Source organism: Planococcus citri, chromosome 4, assembly GCF_950023065.1.
Source record: "Planococcus citri chromosome 4, ihPlaCitr1.1, whole genome shotgun sequence".
Lineage (NCBI taxonomy): Eukaryota > Metazoa > Arthropoda > Insecta > Hemiptera > Pseudococcidae > Planococcus > Planococcus citri.
The window spans coordinates 38,624,420-38,638,219 of NC_088680.1; the positions used below are offsets into that span (position 1 = coordinate 38,624,420).

The 13,800-nt window shown below is 35.1% G+C and overlaps 1 protein-coding gene across 4 annotated transcripts in view; it reads left to right on the top strand.

Moving 5' to 3' along the window:
* The window catches only part of LOC135844022 (agrin-like), a 394,772-nt gene that overhangs the window by 280,156 nt on the left and 100,816 nt on the right, over positions 1-13,800 (top strand). For all 4 annotated transcript variants that reach the window (XM_065362094.1, XM_065362091.1, XM_065362095.1 and 1 more), the window contains one exon: positions 4,831-5,040. In XM_065362094.1, the coding sequence (XP_065218166.1) occupies positions 4,831-5,040 (210 nt within the window). The remainder of the gene's footprint in view (positions 1-4,830; positions 5,041-13,800) is intronic.

Consider the following 13,800-nt stretch of genomic DNA (forward strand, 5'->3'; position numbering starts at 1 on the left):
GAAAATATCGACATTCGAACGGTGTACATGCGAAGGGTACTAAATACGTCAAATATTTTATAAACCCTTCGCATATATCTGCCATTCTTCTTGCAAAGGTCAGCGAACAAATTCGAAAACGTAAAATCACCCAGCGAATATCCATTAAAAGGGGAGAAAAACTGGCCAAAAAGGCTAACCCTTTGTATAGTGAAAAAACTTCTGAACACATTCGGCAGCGGCCGGTTGTGTGCATTCGAGCTTGTTCGATCACAGAGAATGAAAAATTGTGGGCTTCGTGGTATCCACTAAAGTTGGAACTTATCATTTTGGTAGGTAGCATTTTGTCTTGGGTCTTGCTACCCTTCAAACAGTTCGATTTTTTCAGCGATTAGCTAGGATCAGTTGTAATGTTTTTTTATAACGACCAGTTGGCAACACTGTCTCCCATGTGGACCTCAACTGATGGTAAACGTATTATGTATTCTGTTTATATTGCCTTTAGCAAACATACTATACCTAAACTAATAATATTGTATTTTGGATACAAATTCAGCACCTCCTCCTCCTCCTCCTCCTCCTCCTCAAATAATTTCACCCAGGGTTGTTTATGAAAAAAAAATCAACGGGTGCAAAAAAACGTGTTACAATTAGCTTAAAAGCTTCACAACTAACTGAACAAAAATATTTGAAATGGAAACCATCAGTCTTCAGTATAGCGAGCTATAGTTGAATGCAATGTTTCACTATTCACGTGTTCATCTCCCCTCTGCTACCCTTCTGACTGGCAAACATCGAACGTGAAAGTTAATCCCAAAAAAGGCAATCTTTAAAATGCCGGTTCGTTTTGAGTTACTAAAAATTAGGCCAAAATACGGCGCGATTAACACACCATGCTAAATTACCACGTGGATAGAGGTACCTGTAAGTACAAATACATACAAAAATACCAAAGCAAACCTATGTACTACACAAGTATTCGACGTTCGTTTGGTATTTTCAACTCTTTCGGGTAATTTTCAAAGGTATCGAGTAATCAATGCATTTTGGACCAATATCAACACACCAGGGTATTTTTTTTTTTTGTTTTCACTTTGTTCGATAAATTTCTACACTTGGTGAATTACCACACGATAGGTATAAAATCTCGTCGCGCGTATGAGTTCATTTAGAAAATTTACTTCTCTTCTCCCGCTTGTCACCACTTTGTTGTTATGTACCATAGAGTAGGTATAGAGGTATACGTGGTGTGCTTTCACACGATATTCGTTCGCCATCCATGCCTTTTCACAGCTACCTGCTTATCTACTACGTGTTGATGATTGGAACGAGCTATATGCGACCGAGTTTCAAGCCACCGTACGTGCTTATTGTACACGAGTATATATTTTCAGCCCCAAAAATACCCCTTCATATTTTCCTTGCCTTCGTATGTAGGTATGTATAGCTTACGAGTAACTCTAAACAGTAGACAAATTTTCACTGCGAGACGCGAGTATACGACAAGAGACTTTGCATTATTAAACAAACACGCCTAATAAGTAAAAACAACTCTTTCGTGGAAAGATTTTAATGTTAAAAGGATGTCTTATGATTAGATGACAAAATACGCAGGTACCTGCGAGTACCATACAAGTACATATGTAGCATCTTTTATCCTTTTGCCTGGCATATGTAATTGTGATATATTTTCATATCGTGAACGTTCGAGGTGACAGAATTCTCTTCATAGAGACGTGTAACGTGTGCGCGGTTTCCGTTTCGATATAAAAAATGTACGAAGTGATTCTTTTGAGAATTGGATGGAGAAAGTAAAAGTTAAGGGATGGAATGAGGAAAGTTAGTTGACAAATTAACAGTTTGAAGAACGTGTAATGTATTTTTATAGTAGATACGATAGTTTAAGTATTACTCATCAATATCAAAATGGTGGAATTGAACAAAAAATTATGTACCCAGACCCACTAACAAAAGTGGTATCCCAACAGCAGGATCATTTTTGAACCAGACAAAGCTAAGTCGAAAGAGTACGTGAAAATGTATCAACAGCCAAAATTGCAGGCACCGAAATGCGTTTATTTTTGGCGATGTTTTAAGAAAAAGTTGAACCAAAAATGTGAAAAATCAAAATTCAACTTACTTAATTTATTTAGGAAGCTGAAATTTGATATGTGCGCTATTTTTACTCTCCCAAACGGATTGGAAATGGTTTCAAACCATTTTGAGCTGTTTTTGAAGCCTCTAGCAGATTTTTGAAAGTTGAAATTTTCTCAGAATTTCATCCAATGAAGTTAGAAAACTTGAATTTACTGTTTACTCTGATAATTTCAACTTGTTGAGTTGATCAGAGGTGGACATATTCTTCTAATCCAAAAAGTACCATAGGAACTTCTCAAAATACGATTGATGCGTTTTTTTTTAGTCACCCATTTTGACCAATTAGATACGTTTCGTACCATTTTTCCAAACTCGGAACATGATACCTAGTTCGCAACCACGGATATTGTGGACGCAAAAAAGCCCAGATGATGAAGCGTCCTAAAATAAATAATTTCATTCATAATATATTTTCTAGTAATTTCAAGGTTGAAAATTTCAAAAAAAATGACTGTGTTGGGCGGGAAGAAAATAATTTGAAAAAATACTGCGCTTAATAATAATTATAAATTCAAAAGTTTTCTGGAGGCTCTAAGGTATGTTAAAACCTACCACCAATCAGTTGGAAGGTCAAAAATTTGTGTTTTTCATTTCAGGGCATAAAGCATTGTAGATTTTTACTGACATGGTTTATGTATTAGGAATATTCTGTTCAACAAAGTGAGACCCCCCCCTCCCAAAAAAAGACGTCAAGTTATACGTTACAATTGATTGAAATAGTCCAAAATAAGCAGTTTTTCTCGTTTGAGTTGATGCGATGTCGTTGTTGGGTCATAAATTATAAACAGATTCGAAATTCAAACACTGGAGCTGGGGACAGTCATTGTAAGCAACCGAACACGCCCATCAGAAAAAATTTTTCGAGATCATTTTTCTTTTCATAAGTTCAACAATTCTATGTCATTTTTTTCAAGATTTCGCAATGATAAGAATATTGTGATAGACTTTAGAGTATTGTTTAGAAATGTTGCTAGATGAGACTCCAGAACGTCTTGAAACCGCCTCTAGTTGGCTCTCCATGCCAAAATTAGGGTATATTGTAAATTTCAGTTTTCTAACCGCATTAGGTAAACATTTCGTGGAAATTTTCAGCTTTATGTCTCGAAACCATTTCCAATCAATTCGGTGGGGGGGGGGATCAAAATGGGGTACATATTAAATTTCAGATTACCAGCTTAATTAGATGAAATTTTAATTATTTCACATTTTTGCCCTTTGATTCTTAAAAATTCACCAAAAATCGAAAAAATGAATGCTTTGCATCCTCTTTGGATCAGCTTGATGTGATTTCATTTCACGTCTGTCGAAAAAATTGCCTACCTCATACCTCAGTCATTTCATTAAACATGTTAATAGAATTGCCTACTCAGTTTGCCGTAAATAGCATTTTAAAAAGATTGTTCAACTTTTTGTGATGAGTGCAATTGAAGGCCAGGCAGCCTTTGAAAATATAAAAATTTTCAAAATGGGGTCCAACATTTTCTGTAAGCAGAAAATCCATCAATTTTATTCAAAATTACAAATTAAAAAAATCTTAAAAATAGTGTATTTTTATTGTACAACTGATTCGAAGCTGCTGAGTTCTGAGTTCGGTTATTGGATCATTTTTCCGATCTGATCCCTCTGATCCCCCCTCCTCCCCGTACAATACTCTTAAACATGATCAAGAAAATTGAAATAGTGTGTGATGTATCACGTTTGTCGGGTACAAGACTATGCTGAGTTCAAATATTTTCTTAGTTTTTGTATAACATACTCCCTGAATGTCCTTCTTGTTCTCCTATCAAAAACAAAAAAAAAACATTAAATACCTCTGCTCAATTTTCTCTTTTAAGCCAAAAAAACTCACATTTTTTGCACTCATCTAAATCAACAATTTCGAGTAAGTGCTACTAGTGTGCGTAATTTCGAACACTGTACATCAACATCACACATCTCAGCCCTTATTCACCCCTTTTTAAACCCTATACCAAATACAAACTCGCCATATATATACTGGAACGCCTTCGCATCAATTATGCATCTGCAGCTCGCGTACCTCTCCGTATATGGAATTATTTTCAATACACCACACACACACCACAAATACAGCCATGTACACACGCTACGCAAACAAATCGCGTGCTGGTAATTCGTCATTAGGGCGCATTAGCTACTATATAATTATTCTTGGTAATATGTAAACCAAGTCAATTCGCTATAGTGACATAACAACTACGTAGCTGTCCTTCATCACAAAAAACATTACCACCAATATCCGATAGAATGGGAATCGTGTTTGTAAAAATTTCACCCCGTTACTGCGATCAATTTTTTACGCCTTTATAGCCAGCTTAAGCGAGGTTCTATGTAAAATAATCGTCATTTTTGTGGGATTTTTATCCAGAATGAGTCAAAAATGCCACCAATTGATTGAAAGGGGTCGAAATTGGAGTAATTAAATTTCAATTGTCTACTTCAATTGAATTAAACTTGAGTCCAAATTCGGTCTTGAAAAATTTTCCAACATTTCTTAAATGCAATTTCACTAAAATGGTGGGGGGAGTATGTTTGAACAATTTTTCTATGTTTTTGACTTTGATATAATTATTTTTTACGAATTGAAGTTCGTTTTTAACTCAAAAATTTGATACCTACCTGTATGTATGCTTTACGCCTATTACTAAACCATCATTTTATTTTCGTCTGTTTTAGCTCCCTGTGAAAGAAAGTACTGCGCCTATGACGCAGTCTGCGTACTCGAACCAAACGGTCGACCAGTTTGTAGATGTCCCAGTGACTGTCCATTAACCGAATCTCCAGTTTGTGGCACCGATGGAGTCACTTACAAGAATTTGTGCACGTTACGTTCAACAGCCTGCCAAAATAAATTGAATATTCGTGTTCAACATGGAGGAGAATGCCGTAAGTTTTTAATTAAATGTTTAATTTTTTAAAAAAGTAAATAGGTTCGCGACATTTTAGTCAAAGATTACGTAGTTTGTACGTGTGCTGTATGTATCGTTGGTTGTTTTTCTATGTAAGTATTCGACGACGTTGATCTTAATAAGGTTAACGTAAGCACGATTTAGATAGAATTTTTTGTTTACATTGTGAGTGGAGTGAACGAGTAACGATGTGGAGTGCTTTTTCGATGATAATATGGGCATTGAGTGAGGAGAAGTTTTCATATTTAGTGTGTGTACTGCGTGTATGGTGAATTTTGCTTCGATGTGATATAAATTAGAATCATTTTTGAAGATGCGTTGAAGAAATTTCACTGGAAAATCGACTAATCCAGTCTGCCAAGATTTTAAAGAAGTTTTCGTTGGATGAATTGAAGAAAAAGTTAGTCAGGAAACTTTCAAAACAAAAATTTCCAGGTTGTAAACTGACTAGACTATACCGTAGCCAGAGGTACAAACCTATTTTTTAAAACAGAAAATTTCTCATATCACTAACGAGTAGATGACATTTCAAATATTCGCATAATACATATAAAAAAATAAACCTTACATGATTCTAAATCAACATCCAAATCATCGTAGCTTTTCCTAGCTTTTGATTACTCGGTGTTTTCATCAATAAGGCTAATTATTCTGGCAAATGCACGGTGGTGAAAAATAAAGCATTTTTTTTTTTACTCAACGCAGCAGGAAGAGGATTAAAGTGGATTACAAGCCATTAGTATACGAGCAAGTTTATTTTCATTGCATCGCAACTACACAGCCATACTCATTAACTATTCAAGCGATAATGTTCTCTATACATTTTTACCGAGCGATGGTTAGACGAAAAAAGATGCTAATTGAGTAAAAGTGAGGGGATTATTTTTTACATATTTGAAGAGAATACACTGTACCTACGTACGAGTAATTTGTGGTAAATATATGGAAAAGGTGCCTATTGTTTTATGGAAACATGCCCTCGTCTGGTCTACGGAAATGTCGGATGGACCATTAGAAAAATTAATTTATTCCGACGAAAAGTAGTACAAGGTGTATGATTTAGAAGGAACTTCGGGGTGCTACGCTAATTTACCCGAAAACGTGCAGAACCGCCTACCGACGAGTGAAAAAAAAGCTCCCTCGATGTCGTAATAATAATAAAAAGAAACAAGATAATGTCGGCGTTTACGCAACACTACTTCATAATGGGCGCGATAAAAAGAAATAGCGAAATTTTAAATGGCCCTGTGAGTGTATCTTAAGTCTAGCAAAATTAAGTAAAACGCGGACAATTATTTTAATAATTTTTCGGCGTGTTTCATTTATAGCGAGTAGGAACGGAAGGGTGCTTGAGCCTTGAAAAAAACAAAAAGTACAACGTAATCGATGAGAAGCACTTAATGAATTTTTTATCGTTATACTACGATACGACTTGTTGATATAATAGTGAGGAGTTTTCTTTAAACTGTAAAATTTGGAAAAAGATGCTCTGTTTTGAAGGAAAGTTCACAAAGAGAACGGAATCCTTGTACTTTGTAGTATTTTAGTTGCAGAAAGTATTTTCTAGTGCGTAAAATTGGAACATTTTACAAACTATCTGCAAAAATGTTTAAGAAGAAAAAGGATAATTGTTGATGATCAACAATGTTCTCTTAAAATAGGGTAATTAATTACGGAGTAATTACAATTTTTGCTCATTATTTTGATGAATAATTTTCTAAAAAATATAAAAGGGGTCTTGGATCAAGACCAGGGATGGCGATCCGGAACGATTTTGTGGATCTGATTTTGGCATAAATGTAGCTGGCTACAAAAATCAAGGCTCACAGAATGGATCCAAAATCATACAGACAAGTTTTTATGATAAGTTTTTTTGCCCTTGAGGGTTTTATTGTGAACAGATCAGTCGCAAAAAAATTCTCATGCATTTAGCGTGAGAAGACCGACTTTTCGTTAGATAAAAATCTTCTACGAACGAATTTATTCTCTTTTTTTTTCATTCATTCGCGAAAGCAATTGATTCGTATAGGTGACTTGTTCGCGAACAAATTGATTCATTTACTCAATTTTTCATGAATCATTCGCGAACGGATTGTATCATTGTTTGTGGATCATTCGAGAACGAATTGATTTTTGTTTGTGAATCATTCGCGAACGATTTGATTCGTATAAGTGACTCGTTCGCGAACGAATCGATTCATTTACTTAATTTTTGATGAATCATTCTCGAACGAATCGATTCATTTGCTCAATTTTTTATGAATCATTCGCGAACGAATCTATGCATTTACTCAATTTTTGGTGAATCATTCACGAACGAATTGAATCATTTTTTGTGAATCATTCGTGAACGAATTGACTTTGTTTGTGCATCATTCGCGAACGAATTGATTCGTATTAGTGACTCATTCGCGAACGCATTGATTCATAAATCAAAGAATTGATCGATTCGTTGGCGAATGGTTCTTTTTAAAAAAATGATCAATTCGTTCATGAATTATTCACCAAAGATTGAGGGTCGTATTGTGCAGGCCTAGTGAGATTTCAAGTTTCATCGAAATCGGTTCAGCCATTTTCTAGGTAATGAGTTTTAAAAAATTTTGAAAAAAAATTTTGTCGCTCGACAAACTTTGAAGCTTTGAGCTTTTGGAACTTGATTATGATGCCAAAATGTCCGGCAAATAGCCTGGTCATGAAATTTCAAATTTGATCAAAATCGATTCAACTGTTGCTGAGAAATTCAATTTTCAACGAATTCTGTGCAAAGTCACTTCATAAAAATTTCAAAAAGCTCAATTTTGGTACCGATTACGCGTGAAAGTTGCGAACTTTTGGATCAAGGTGAAAGTCCGACATCATAGGAATGGTGATGGACTTGTGATACATCAAGTTTCATGAAAATTGGTTCAGTCGTTCATCAGGGTAATCATTTAAAAGTGAAAAATGTCGGAAAAAAACTTTGTAGCTCGATAAACTTGGAAGCTTTGAGCTTTTGGAACTTGATGCTGATGGGGAAATGTCCGGCAAGTATTCTAGTTGTGAAATTTCAAAGATCAAAATCGATTCAGCCGTTGCTGAGAAATTTAATTTTTGATGATCCTTAAAGTATTTACTTCTGATTCATTTCAGGTTCATTGAAAATGATCGCGATTTTTTGGAGTCAGGGATCAGGATGGTTCGGACCACCATCTCTGATTCCAGACATGGTATTTTCATCTACCACCTGCTGAGTAAGGTTACGTTCGGAATAGGCTTGAAAAACACGAAAGGCTATTTCGAGTGATTAGGTTAGGTTTGGAATAGGCTTGGCGAATGGGAAAGGCGTCCAAAAGCAGTGATCCATGTATGTATCAGTTATAAATTTTGACAGAACCCTTCGCATTGTCTTCTTTTTTTCACATCATTTCCTTATATTCAATCTTTTTCAGGGTAGGGGGTAGCAATCGTTTTGTTCCAAAGGTAAGGAAGTTTTTCATCTCTTCATCTTAAAAAAAAAATAATAATGAAAAAAACTACCTGTATCAATAAAAAAGAAAATAAGGGAAATTCCTCGGGGGAAAGTGTCATCATCTTATCGCAATGTCGTCGTAATAAAAGCCATTGAGCCAGACAGAAGCTACTAATATTCATTCTTTGGAAATTTTTTGCTCGATTTTTATAAAGCTCTAGAAAAAAATCTTGATAATTTTCACGCCTTATAATACGTAAAATTAGCAATATAAAAGAAAATTAACTTTTCAGCTGCCATCATTCGTATTATACAATTAATTCAAGTTTTCATTTTTTCCTCTGGGGTGCTCGTCGCGTCGCGTCGGGTCGTTCAGACATGGAAAAAAATCTCGCAGATCTCGACTTCAGCTCGGTTGTTTATTTTCTTTTAAAACAGAAAGTTATAAGTTTTTAATTAAAAATTATTTCCCATTCTGATTTGGTGAGGCGAATGTTTTTTTTCTATTTTAATGAACGGTAGGACATTAATAAACTTTTTTCTTCCTTTCTTCGTAATAGAGAAAAAATGGATTTCTTTTTTACCAATGGTAAAGTTGGCCGTTTGATAAAAGTTCGATTGAATAGAGTTATGACAGCGCAGGAAGGGAAAAAAAGTTTTTACGAGTTTCGTTAAGAAAACTGTCTCATCTTGGAAAAATTTCGCAGTCTGGTAATTTAATAGAATTTTCGAGTCACCGATGCGATGTTCATTTCGAGTCTTGATTATGTTTTCGTCGTCGTGTAGCTGGGTAAATGAATTTTACGTGGTTGCTTACCTACGTGGACTTGGTAGTTTTAGAATGTGCAGAAAGTTAGCTAGAAGTTGCCCTTTTTCAAGGTATTTTCTTGGTCATTACGAGTATGGATAAATTATTATTAAGAAAATTCATACTTGAAGACGAATGGTATAATGAATTTTTTCACATCTACAGAAAGAGGTGTAATTCTGAAAAAATAACACGTTGCATCGTCGATTTACACAGTATGCTTATTTACATACGCATCGACTTTGTCGCTGGTTGCAGGCGACAAAACGTGCAAGAGATGGCCATAAAATTAGCGTTCGCACAACACTGCGATGAAATTACAGGCCAAAACATGTACCAAACTACGTATGCGAGAAAATGCTATAAAACTTGGCAGAAAAAGCAGCGCATATACAAAACGGCGGAGAGCTGCGGAATTCAGAGAGAAAAAATTTTTGCAATAACATCGAGTGAAAAAAAAGTTTAATACGAATTTATTAAAAGATGAACGTCATTTTATTAAAACCTTTTCTTTTCGGCACGCCGTGAAACGTTGTTTCTCTCTGTGTACAGTGCTGCTTCCTCGAGCCTCGCCGTTCCATCCTCCTCTTTAGGAGAAAACGTTTTAACAATGATAATACGTCTACAAAAATAACGAGAAAAGGCAACTGCGAAAAGAAAAACGCTCGTAGTCACGTAAAACAAGTTTTACTTCGACTCAACGCGTTTATTTCGCGTTTTAAAACGCATTAATTCCTTTCCAACCATTCTTCGGGGGCCGGCAGCACCGCATCGAATCAGGCAACCGTCGAAAAAATCCCGTTGCCGAAAAATTCGCCTTTAAACTATGCCGCGTCTCCTTGATCCTCACCTGCACTCTGAACACTTCTCTCGTCGTCCTCGTTTATACCATCAAATATATACATGTAGAATTTATACGTGCTCGAAAACACAGACAACCGTATTATCATTACCATTTTTCGAGCTCGAATCGCCCTGCGAATTTTTCCAACCTTTTTTTTTTTGCGTTTTTCGTGTAGACCCTTCATTGTACTTTGCGAATTTTATTCTGATAATAATGTAGATTTCAACTCTCATTTCTTCAAATTCTGTGTTGTTCAAATTGATAGGTTGACGGAAATTCAGTGGTTCTCGAATGATTTGCCCATTCTGAACAAATCGTTCGCAAACCTATTGAGTCCAGTTTCTGCTTTCAGGATTAAAACTACCGAGTTTCGTCATGTCATCTACCCTTGATATGATTATTTTATGATTCATTTGTTTGAGGACGGTTTTTCTCTTTTGAACAAATCGTTCGCGAATGAATTATTCACAATGTTGACTGACAGATTACAGAATGTTTCGTTTTATTTGTCTTGTATCATCTGATTTGATTTCCAAGTAATTCAGTCGTTCTCGAATGATTCAACTCCCATTTTTATTGATACCTACTGTGTTTCGATAGACTTGTGATGTGAAGTTTTATACGAGTAGTATGATCTTCTATGTATCTGATTTGATTTTGATTTTTCACATCCGATCAGATCATTTGCGATTCGAAAATGTCACGATTCGTCATGAAAACAGTGAAAATAAAATTCATAAAAAGCTTTCCTATGCTGAAAAATTGTCTTGATTTTTTCAAGCAAAGGGTATTCTCAGGTACAAGTAAAATAGGCGAAATGGCCCTGTTCCCAGATTTGGAAAATTATGATGGATTATTGTTAGGTATCTTTAAAAAAAAAATTCGAGTGGAATTTCCGCCCCCCCCCCCACCACCAACTCCCATGAACAGTGGAAAAAATTCTGGTACTACTCGGAATATGTAGGGGAAGCATGGGCCTTTTAACACAATTTTTTTCAAAAAATTTTATCATAGTGGAGGGGGTAAAATTGACTAAAGAAAACTTTGAACCACCACAGCTACGGATTGAAGGGTTGGGCACAAAAACTGTTTTCGCCAAAATGTCTTTTTACAAGTACTTTCTTCCTACTAATCCATAAAATTGAAAGTTTTTCTGCAAAAGGCTCATACATATTTGCAAAAAACCTTAAAAAATACGTGTTTCCGTGTTTTTTTGTTGTTTTTTTCAAAATTGTAAGAGATGGATGAGAGGAGAATGGTATTGGAATTATTTTGAAGAGTAGTCTGAGGGATGGTTAAGGTCAGAATGTATTCACAAAGAATAGACGTATGACGTATCATTCCCTATGGTTTTCCTGGATAGCTTATGGGATTCTCCCGGATTCAACTCTTCATTAATGTAGTCTCATCTATTTGAACTACCAAGTATAGGCTGGACAACATTCACAAATGATACAATAGTTAGAGTGTCTATTTAATTGTAGGAGCTTGCAATAAAATAAGAACTCAAAACTACATACTATATCTACACTCGTATATTTGTGGTACCTACAACCTACATCTACAAAATATACACCTTATAACTACACACAGATTGGCTAGATGTAATTTTAACTAACTGTACCTTAATTAAGAAAATACTATACACATACCACAACAATGATGAAAAGGAAAACCGTGTTCGTGAGAGATCTCTTGAAATAGTAACATATACTTATCACAACAATTTAAGGGCTTGATGTAAAAACATATATCGCAACAATTTAATAGAATTACACATCACAACATGACACGCACAAAGGACTCAAGTATTGATCAGGTACCCAAGATTACCATCTTTGGTCACCTATAGTGCGAGGACATACATAAGCATAACACACTAAATTCTCCTTTGTATTTCTTTGCCACAGCTACTCATGCAGTGACAAGTGGAAGTTCCAGTTTGGTGCATGAAGCCTCGAACTGTTCCAGTCACTTTTGGGTTTGACTTAAATGGGAGTTGAAACATAGACCAAGGAGGAGAATAATACAGTCTTGATCATAGTATCATGTTCTGGCATGGATGCTACCTCACAAAATTATGCAAAATATGCAAAAAATGTATGGAGCATAAAATGCTGAGTGTCAAATTTCACCCTGGAAAACGTGTTCAAAAGGTTGTCAAAACGCTCATCTACTGAATTTAGTAAGGATTCTAATCATGAGGTCTGTGAATTAAAAAACACCAAATTCTGGGGAAAAAACATAACAAGGACTTCTTAGGATAATTTTGGCAAAACCAGGAATTTTCAGAATTTTGGTCACTAACAAAGTTTTTTGGTCATTTCTGCAAAACATATTAGAACTTTTTGATAACGTCAAAAAAACATATTTTTCAACAACTTTGACAAAAATGAGATTTTTTGACAATTATTCTGGCGATAAGATTTGATGAAGATTTTGGCAAAAAACAGGTGCTTTTTTGGCAATTAAGTAGCCCGAACAACTAGAAACTTTGGTCTAGTGAGTCCATTTCTTGAATTTTGTCGAATTTTCGGAAATCAAAGGACTGAAGATGGGAAAAATGAATTTTTTGGATTGGAAACTAAAATACTCCCTCCTCCTACTCCAAAGAACCTGTTTCAGATTGCTTTGAGTAGTTCTGGAACTTCCAGAAAATTTATGAAGATTTCGGTTTTTCCAAAATATTTGAAATTCGGATAGGAAATCTGAAACTCAGTATGTATTATGTACCACACTTTTAACCTTAAAAATCACTCTATATTCTGCTCTAAAGCGAAGAAATATTCCTGCTCAGCACTTGAGAGGTAAAAGCTGACTTTTTTAAAAGATCAGGTAATCATAAATTTTGCTTAAACAGTCGTTATTTCAGGTCACAATCTTTGCAAAAAAAAAACAAAATGCACAAAATCTCGAGAATCTTGGTCTGTTTAATTTTCTTTTTTTGATCAATTTGTAAAGGTCATGGATTTTCTACTTGTAAAGTCTTTGATTCAAAACCGTAACTTTTCTATCGCCTTCAGGATAAAATTACTGGAGTTTTGAACTTTGAAGTTCGTAACAGTCTTTTTTGGCATCCATGTTTGTTTTGGACGGTAATCCCGATTTCTTTTTTTTTTTCTGACAGAAATCATTATGATTCCAGAACTTTCTGAATTAGGATCATGAAAGTGCGTAAAAATTAATTGATGGCCAAAATGATGAGTTTTTATATTTGCACCTGAGTTTTTTGAGTGATCCTATTGTTCCTTACATTCATCTCCCTGTATCCAACACCGTTCAACTTGGGGAACCGTTTGGCAATTAGAAGGCTGCCCCAAGTACAAGTATCTTTGAAAGTTTCGACTTTTCAATACCTTCTTACTCCTCTGTATAATGTGCAAACATTCACTTATTTTTTTTGAAGAAGTGAAAATCATTCCTTTATTGAATTATGCTCCATTTCTTATCGCTAAACTGTTTTTTCTCTCAAATTCCAATCATCAGAGAGGAAAATTCAATCAGTATTAAAAAAAAATTCTCCATCACGAGGCACATTGCGATACTGTAATACGAAAAAATTGTCTTAACAGCGTGAATTTTTTCATATAGGTACTTATTTTCAATAAATATTCGCATTGTTTTTCTAAACATATTT